Source organism: Globicephala melas, chromosome 8 (assembly GCF_963455315.2).
Source record: "Globicephala melas chromosome 8, mGloMel1.2, whole genome shotgun sequence".
Taxonomy (NCBI): Eukaryota; Metazoa; Chordata; class Mammalia; order Artiodactyla; family Delphinidae; genus Globicephala; species Globicephala melas.
This window is the reverse complement of record NC_083321.1, coordinates 71,398,424-71,407,649: the sequence shown is the minus strand read 5'-3', so window position 1 is coordinate 71,407,649 and position 9,226 is coordinate 71,398,424. Positions and strand designations below refer to the sequence as shown.

General features: G+C 45.2%; 1 protein-coding gene across 2 annotated transcripts in view; it reads left to right on the top strand.

Moving 5' to 3' along the window:
• Positions 1–3,574: 3,574 nt before the first annotated feature.
• The window catches only part of MAML2 (mastermind like transcriptional coactivator 2), a 361,897-nt gene continuing 356,245 nt past the window's right edge, over positions 3,575–9,226 (top strand). For both annotated transcript variants that reach the window (XM_060303939.1, XM_030883714.2), the window contains exon 1: positions 3,575–5,357. In XM_060303939.1, coding sequence (XP_060159922.1) covers positions 4,845–5,357 — 513 coding nt within the window. In that variant the 5' untranslated portion in view covers positions 3,575–4,844. The remainder of the gene's footprint in view (positions 5,358–9,226) is intronic.

Genomic DNA, 9,226 nt, shown 5'->3' with positions numbered 1-9,226 from the left:
ATTTTAGATACTTGTTTCTTACTTGAAGTGTTGGTTGAACCTAGCTTCATCTGTTATGTGGTTCATGGAATGGACTTCATAACAAACTGCATACATTAAAAATTGCATTTTATTAAGTCCTTACGTAGAGATTACTTAATATTTTCTGCAATTAATTTTCCAAAATTATCCCTATTATCATTGTAAACAAAACAGGGAGAAAGAGCTTACAAAGTTGTGAGAATACTGATGCTGATGTTTCATGGGAGGAGTGCATACCTTTTTAAAAGTGTGAAATAGAAATTTCAGTCACATATCTCTATTATTCTTATTTTTCTGTCGTATGGGAATAATCCTTAACTATATGAAGCCACAGTTGAAAGTTGAAGTGAGTGTCCAAAAAAATGCAAGGCAGAGTTTAGAGGAAAAGTGATAGTCAAGTGGGAAGGGTGAAGGATCATGAATGATTTGTTAAAAAAGAAGTCCAAGAAAAGCAAGGGAATGATCTCTAAAGTATCTCTGATGACCCGGGAAGCATCACTTCTTGTATGTGACACTACAGACAAGCTTGAGCCAGCTGAAGAGTGAGAGTTCCAACTGAAAGTTTTAAAAATTAATTTATTCTTTTAAATAGCATGCATTTAATTTGTAAAAATGAAAGCACTAATGATTTTAGGGACTTATGATGGCAGCTGACCCAGTTCCTAGATCAGGCATCGTGTTGGCTTGAAGCATTTTTCCTATTAGTACAGCATTCTGACTGTTGGTCAGGAAATGCTAATAGGTAGCTTTGCTGATGTCTAAGGTCACTGCAACCGGGCAAGCTTCTTCAGTAGGTGTTTGGAGAGTACAAGAGGCTTTTATGTACATGATAACACCAAAAGTATGGCAAAGAGACAGGCTGTCAGGAAATGAGAATTAGCATGGATCATGGGGCCAAAAGCAAGTAGTCTAGAAGAAAATAGAAATGTTGAAAAATTAGAATTAACTTTTGCAGGTATTATGACATACTGTATTATTTTATCATCATCATCATCATTGATATCATTGATTCTATATAACACAAAAAATAGTTTGTAAACTTATAAATCTCACATGTCTATGAACTTTTTAGGTCTGGGCATTTATTACTATAGTGTTAAATTCTTTGTGTTAGGTAACTATGGATAGTAGAGATGATGAGGAACACAGATGGACAAATAAAAAGGAACTAATGCTTTAAAAAAAAATCCATAGAACTATTACAGAAGCTTTAGAGATATAAAAGAGGGAATAGTTCCATAAAAGGGAAAGACAACGAAAAAAAGAAATGTTTATTTTATTGGCAGCTGTATGTAATTGACCATATTTTCTCACTTGTCTGCTCTCATACGCAGATGAGTAGTTCTATTCACTACTCATTTCTTGGAGGTATTATAGGACTTGCTTAGACTCCAGCATGTTGATTGAGGTGTAATTGCAGCCCTTGAGCTATTTTGGGTATAGTCTGGTTTCCCTGTAACTCTTTTCACACTTGATACTGAGGCAGCAAGTCCAGTGGTTAAGAGAATATAGGTTTGAAATCAGCCTTGAGTTTGAGTCCTGATGTGTTACTTCCTAGTTAGCTTAAGTAGTTTAATTTCAGTAAGCCTCAGTTTCCTCATTTATAAATGGGGTTAATAATAGCTCTCCCTCAGGATAGCTGGTGGATTAAAGGAGATATATGTGAAGTGCTGTGCCTGAAACAGTGACTGTAAATAAACAGTAACTGATGTGAATGGAAATGAGGTTGTGGATGATGATGTCAGCTTGAAATTAAATGGCTGTAAAGGGTAAATTTGTACAAAAGACAACGTAAAGGAGTGTCCTACAACACTAGAATATAGTATGAAAATGTATTATTGTTTGACAAGTTTTTAAGGTGTGTCCTTGCCTAGCTTAGAATTCAAAGTTTATGTCATTTAGGAATAGTGGATTTGACCAAAAACTCTGTTATTAATCAAAACCCGTGTTACTGCAGGACGGTAGAGTGAACAGTAAATTTTAATGTAAATATTGAATTTTTTCTCTTTCATCAAGTATGATTGCTGAATATAAAGTTCCGGTAGTAATAGAAAGAAGATAATGTCTAATGAATACTCCTTTTTAAAAATCAAATATAAAATGATCAAAACTCCTTCACTTTTTAATGACACCTCATGAGAGAGTTCTGCGTACAAATTTGCATACCTAACAAAGATATATTTCTGCCTTTCTCCATGAGTGGTGAGGAACTTAGCCTTGGAAGGGACAGAAAGAAGTATGTTCCAACGAGAAGTAAAGTTATATTCCATCAGAATGCACTTGTCCCAAATTCCAAAGTAGCATTCCAGGATTTGTGAAAATAAAATGAACTAATGTAGGCCAGCCTATCGAGAACTAAATTGTAGATAAATCCAGCCTTAAAATGTTCGCATTGATCTTACCCATTCACTTCTATCCACAGCTCAGTTTGAAGCAGCACCATGTTACTGAGATGCCAGAGTTGGTTTAAATTAACACAGCCCCATTGCTTGAGACCTCAAATCCAAACGACTTCCAAGTTAGGATACACAGAATATTTATGGACCTGACTATACCAATCTTGCACTCACCTTAATTTATTCTCCATACTTGATAATAATAAGCAGAATCCAATATACATTTTGAGGTCTTAAAGGTAGGATTATCTGAAGATGAGGGGACAACAGTCTGTGTCAGAGATCTATCTGGTTTGTGTTAGTAAACTTTTTGAAACTCGACTGCTACATAATGATTTTCCTCATTCTATATGTAAATCAGACAGCTATGGAGACCCCAGATCTTGCATTAGGTCTGTCATAGGCAATCTTGTATTTTCAAAGAAATCTTTTTTTTTTTTCCTTTCTGGAACTGGTATTGGTAATTTCATCATGGTAAACTATTTTAGTTATTCTTACTGATATGCTTATGATCACCCAGATTGACTTATCCAGAGACGTACAAAGCAGGCGGGCAGGTAGATAGACACCGGCCTGTCCTTTAGGAGCTAATGATGTGATTTCTTCTCCTCTCCCTCCTCCCCCCTCCCGCAACGCGCACACACCCTACGTCTCCCTGTGACACTCTTGAACATCTCCTCCGTGCTCACTCAGCTCTCGCTAGGGTGCTCTGGGGTGTCATGGACAACATACTGAAAAATGAAAATGACATCCTCAGGGGGGCGTAACGGAGGTCTGGAAGGGAAAATACATCCCCTGGCCGGGAATTTCTTCAACATTTCGAGCTGGTGAAGTAGTCGACTAGAGGTTGGGGAATTTCCCCAGCCTTCTCCCCCGCCCCGGAGCCGAGGCGGAGGCTGAGCTGCGCGCGCCGCCGCCGAGATGCGCAGGCTTTGGGATTCACCTCTTCAGCCGCTGGGAGGCCCTCTGTGTTCCCCTTTCCCCGGCGCCGGCCGCCTTGCTCGCCTGTGCAGTGGCACCCGCCTTCCACCAGGGAGCCTCGGGCGAGCGCTCCCCCCGCCCCCGCCCCCCCCGCCCCCCCCGCCCCCCCCCCCCCCGCAGCTCGCTGGCTCTCTCTTTCTCCCTCTGTCTCACTCTCTCTCTTTCTCTCCCTCTCCTATCGGAGCACAATGAAAGCCTGTGTATCGCCGTGACTCCGGGCTGCGGAGCCAGTGTCAGCCCAGCGGCGAACAACAGACGGGAAAGAGAAAGGAAAAGACCAGCTACTTTCTTTTCCATCTCTAAAGCGGAACAATCCAAGAGATAGAACCACATTGCTTATTGCGAGTCCAGACCCTCAGATCCACTGGCCGGGGATGGAATGTACAAAAGTGGACAGAAAAGTGGCTGGACATGACTCGGTGCAATTTGCTGGAAGTTTGTAAGTTTGACCATCGTTTGTAAATTACTCTCGGAGGAGTTTGTCTCTCTTGATAACTGTATTAGGATCGAGCCGGGGGTGAAGACTAGGAACGTAAGCGGGAAAGAAAAAAATGTGTTGAAGGATCTCTCTCAGTGGCTAGTGACTTCAGACTGCTTTCATTTAAGGCTGGGAAACCTTAGAGGGAATGAGGATTTTACTGGTGATTGGATTAGCCGAAGAAAAAAGCATGGTCCAAAAGTCCAGTTACTGGTATTAACAATTGAAAAGCTGCCTCCCGTTCTTTGGGGAGAGGATCACATCCTGCAGTCCCCCAAAGGGGAGAAAACACCGGAGCAAAGGGAAAGGGAGGAAAAAATTAAAAGCCAAAGGACAGTATCTCTTGATTTTTGTACGTTTTGAACATTGACTTCAAAAAGCTTCTGAAACAGCACTTTTTTTTTTTTATTTTTAACCTGAGGAAAAGTAAAGGCCGTGGGTTACAGAGACCATGGTAGAAATGGGTTTCTCTGCAGAAACATCCCCATAAAGAATCTTCCAAAACAACTAGGTGAGGGGGAGTCCAGCTCTGTATTAATACCTCTCACAATTCCCTTTGCTGTCTGTTCCTGTCTCTCACTTGACAATCCCTGAATTCTTGCTCTTACCCCCAGATCGATCGTGTGTTTACAAAGTACCTAGTGGCTCTTGTCAGCTTGGTGGGGGGAGAAAAACCCCACTAACTGTCCAACTTCTCCAGAGCTGTCAAATGCAATTAGAGTTAAGTTGATCAGGGTTTGTTTCCAACTTACGCTCTGCGATTGGCTTCTATTCTTTCTCCTCACCCTCTTTTACTCCCTCCCCTCCCCCATACCTTCTCCACTACTCCCCCCAACCTCTGAAGACCTCTATTCATGTGGCCCTGAACACTGAGCGCACATTGTCAACAGCAGATTTGCCTGCACTAACCAGCCATAGCCTCCTTCCACCTCACCATCCCAGAGGCAGCAATCATTGTGTCCAGTAAGATGGGGGACACAGCGCCCCCGCAGGCCCCCACAGGAGGGTTAGGGGGGGCCCCTGGGGCGGGGCTCCTTGGAGGGGGCTCGGTCACCCCGAGAGTGCACAGTGCCATCGTGGAGCGCCTTCGGGCACGGATCGCCGTCTGCCGCCAGCACCACCTGAGCTGTGAAGGACGCTACGAACGGGGTAGGGCCGAGAGCTCAGACCGGGAAAGAGAGAGCACCTTGCAGCTCCTGAGCCTCGTACAGCACGGCCAGGGGGCGAGGAAGGCTGGCAAACACACCAAGGCCACTGCCACTGCTGCCACCACTACAGCCCCTCCCCCGCCACCTGCTGCCCCTCCTACAGCCTCCCAAGCGGCCGCGACAGCGGCCCCACCGCCCCCACCAGACTATCACCATCACCACCAGCAGCACCTGCTGAGCAGTAGCAATAATGGTGGCAGTGGTGGGATCGACGGGGAGCAGCAGCCACCGGCTTCAACCCCGGCGGACCAGAGGAACTCGGCCCTGATTGCGGTAAGGCACCTGGTTTTCTCCCGATTCTGGCTGTGGTCGTGTGGACTTTGGCGAGGGTAGAGCTGGCCTCGGCCTGATGTAGAGTGGACGGCAGTGCAAAGGGCCAAGATGCCACCTGACTACCTCAAAGGCTATTGGGTGTCTTGTTTGTGAGGTGTTACTAAACCCTTACTCGTCAAGTTCTGCTGGTGTTCATTCATGGGTTTTCCTCCACCTGTAGAGTATTCCTTAAGTGGTAAGCAACTTGAGTTTTCCAGAGTTTGCTCTGGGGTCCAGAGCTTGCAGAAGAATTGGCTACGAGCGGCAAGATCTGAGCCACTGAGGAAGGTCTTGTCTCAGGAAGCCTCCTGCTTTGGCGAGCCAGCACTGATTAGGCCCAGCAAGCCATGCTTAGCCTGAAAGCATTTGTTTAGCAGTCCAGATGACCTTTAGCCAAGCCTTTTCCTTCTTGTCCTATTTCCCCTTCCCTCTTTGAAGTGGCCCCTTCTCCTTGGGTCAGGAGAACATAAGTGGTAATCTCTAGCAGAGCAAGTTCCCTGAGCGTTCCCTCACTCAAAAACAAAAACTTGGGGAAATAGCCCAGAGACTGGTGAGGGAGTGTTTTTACAAGGCCTGCTCCCTGATTTCTTACAGATTCCCCCACTGTCCCCATCTAGCTTCTTGCCACAGGCACTACAATCAGATACTGCCCACTTACAGCCTTCACTAAAATGGGCAGGCGCGAAGGGGCTGTTTCCATGCTGTCATCCTAGAAAGTGCCTTGTCTTCAGCCATTCCTGGTGACAGGACATCCAACCTGAAAGTTGTGATTAGGTTTCTGGCTGGAAGTTCCTCCTCAGAGGTATAGACACACCTCATCCCAGAGCGGGTAGCCCTTGACTCATTGGTTCTTGGTGCTAGTCCAGGTCAGGTGACTGCCTGCCGTGTGCTGGCTTTCCCCCCAAAGCTGCTGGGCCCATAGCCTCAGGGTAGAAGGTGGAGCCCTGCCCTGCAGCCCTGCAGCCCTGCAGCCCTGCAGCCCTGCAAGCTTCCTCCATTTCTGAGTTCTGTGGGGATTCGGAAGTCCTGTGTCCGCTAACAGCACAGCTCCAGTTTGCCCAAGCCAGCCCTAATGAAAGTCAGCAACAGGAAATGGCCATGCAAGCTGAAACGTCCTCAAAAAGCCCAAAGGAGAGGAAGGCACTGCGTTGAACTCCTTCTCCGAGGGAACTTGAGAAGGAGCTCTAGGGAGAGGACATCCTCCAGCCAGGCCCCTAGGATGCTTCTCTGTGGGTCCTCCTTATCCCTGGCCTGGGTCTGTGATGGTTGAAGTTTCCAGAAAGTCTGGGGGCTGTATTGGTGCTGTTCTATTCCACCACACGTTTTGCTTGAGATGCCTAGAACTGCAACTTCCTGGCGCCAACTCCAGACGAAAGATAACTGCTAACAGTTAAACTGCCCAATGTTTGTTGTTTTATCCTTGGATACAATTAGCCTGTGGGATTATATTAGTGCTTCAAGGCCTAATTTCCTCTCCCTTCCACCTGCTCTATCCCCACCTCTCCCTGGAATTCCCTAGGACAGCAATGAGAGTTTGTTTCGTGAAAGAGACATGTTGAGGTAAAGGGGGGCGGGGCGGGTAAAGAATCACTCAAATGGAGAGAAGAATGAGGTTTGTATGTGAGTGTGTGTGTCACTGGCATCTGCAGCCAAAAGCATCTAAATGCCCTGATTGTCCCCAGTAAATTTATAATCTGTCTGCAAGTCTCCCAATAATACCGCCTTGTGTGCTTCACAGTCTCCTGGTAAGTGTTTCGGGGGGTGATACAGGGAACCAGGAGCCCAGCCCTTCTCAGTGGAGAAGACAGATCTCTGTCCTGGGTGCCAAGATGGGATGTGGCCTTCACATCCCAGCCGCTGCAAGGAAGGTGTCTGCTTATGGCCTCGTTCTTTTGGTTTTTGCTTTTCTCCCACTTGGAAGGAAGATGAGGCTGCCTCTTTTTCTTGGGGGCTTGGGTATGCGAATTGAAACCAACTTCAGTGGTTATTGTAACTTTACGACGATAGCAATATCCATGCTGGGAGGAAGTGAGAGCACCATGTCTGGCCTTTCCCGACTGGAGGCTTAACTGCTGCGAAAGGCAAAGGTGGCTGCTCCTTCACTCCTGTTCTGAAAGGGAATCTGCTTTCTCTCCCCTAACTACCAGCCATCTCCTAAAACATCCCCTTAGAGGAGCTCCCTCCCCGAGTGCCGAGAAGATTGATGAGAGGTGCAGTGTGAGTTAGGAGTAAAAAGTCCAGTTTATTTCTGATGGTGGCTTTTCACTGCAAACCTGTGCCATTGCAAGGGTTGATCCACCACCCCCCTTTTGGTTATTGGAAATTCCCTTCTCCATTTTAGCTTCTAAATTTGGCGCTTTGTTACTCAGCATGGTACTCAGAGATGGTGATGCAAGTACTGTATTAACCTGATAACATTGTGTCTGAAGGGAGGCCTGGGCATTTGGGAGTGATTCACTAAGCCTGTTAAATCTGCAGGTCTCACTTCGCTCAGGATCCTCTTATTTTCAGAAACACCATCCATTTAAAGGGGACTTTGCGCAGAATGGGTGTCAGAATTCTTTCTTAATACTGTGTCCATAACTAGATTTATTTCTGTCTGGGTGTGTTGAAGGTATCCCTTTAATAGTTAATTCTTATGCCCTAAGTGGCCATAAATGTCCTTTGGAGAAAAGGAGAGAATATTGATCATCTAAAATCGAATATGCACGGTGTCCTCAGATGAAAGCCCTGTGTCCTGCATACCTGCTAGTACAATGCCTTGTATATAGTTAGTAATATCTGAATGAGGGTGGAAAGAGAACTTCTGTTCTGTGGGATAGTGTTGTCTTTGAGGGGTGTGATACTACAAGAAATATATAATGTCTGAGATTTTCAATAGCCTGAGTTTCAAGAACAATGCAAGAAATAAACCTCCAAGCTGGTTCTAATTCTGTCCACATTGAGAGCCTAATTCTGCAGCCCTTACTCAGCCAGTTTCTTCATTTAACTCAAGTGCAAGTTCAGGGGAAGCCCCATTACTGCAGAGATTGCAGGAACAGGGCCTTTAAAGAGGGCCTGGATTGTAAGGGTTTAAGCAGATCTGCATTTCTGACCACTTGGAGCAGGCTTTAGGCACTAAATCATTTTCTGGTGAAGTATGTTTGAATCTTTGAATGAACTGTGAAACTGAATAATTGCTGGTCCATGGAACAGAAAGGTTTAGAGCTTCCGTGGTGCATTATTAATCTTTCCCTTTTACCTGAGACAAGCTCTTTTTCTGTTGCTTTAGACTCTGTTGCTAGGCTGGATAGATAAGTGGTTCTAAGTCATCTTTGGCTTCAGAGATTATCTTTTCTCTAATATAGTGTGGAGGAAAGAAAACAGATCAGACAAGGAGACTGCATCCTCGGGGTCTGTGCCTGCGTGATCACTAACAAGCTGGGTGACCTAGGACAAGTTACTTAGCAGTCATGTGTAAAATAGAACAATAATGCTGCCCTAGCTCGTTGAGAAAGCCAATGAATGTGTGTTTCTGAATAGACTCTGGAAAAAAAATAAGCACTGCAGAAACGCAAGGCATTATTACTAGTATTACTAATAATAAACTACTAGACAACAAATCATAATACCAGTTTTTCCAGGGATTAAAAGTGTACTTAAGCTTTCAGTTGTCTGTTTTAAATGGTGAAATAGCTTTTATTGTAAATAGAGGGGTTGGTATTTCAAATTCAGTGCTGTCAAGATAAGACTGAGCTATCAGAGTACTTAAGTGTTCCCGAAGGTCCCTGGAAATCCTAGTGAAAATGTGCAATGGTGTGAAAGTGTTTAGGGTCTTTTACAGGCCCCTG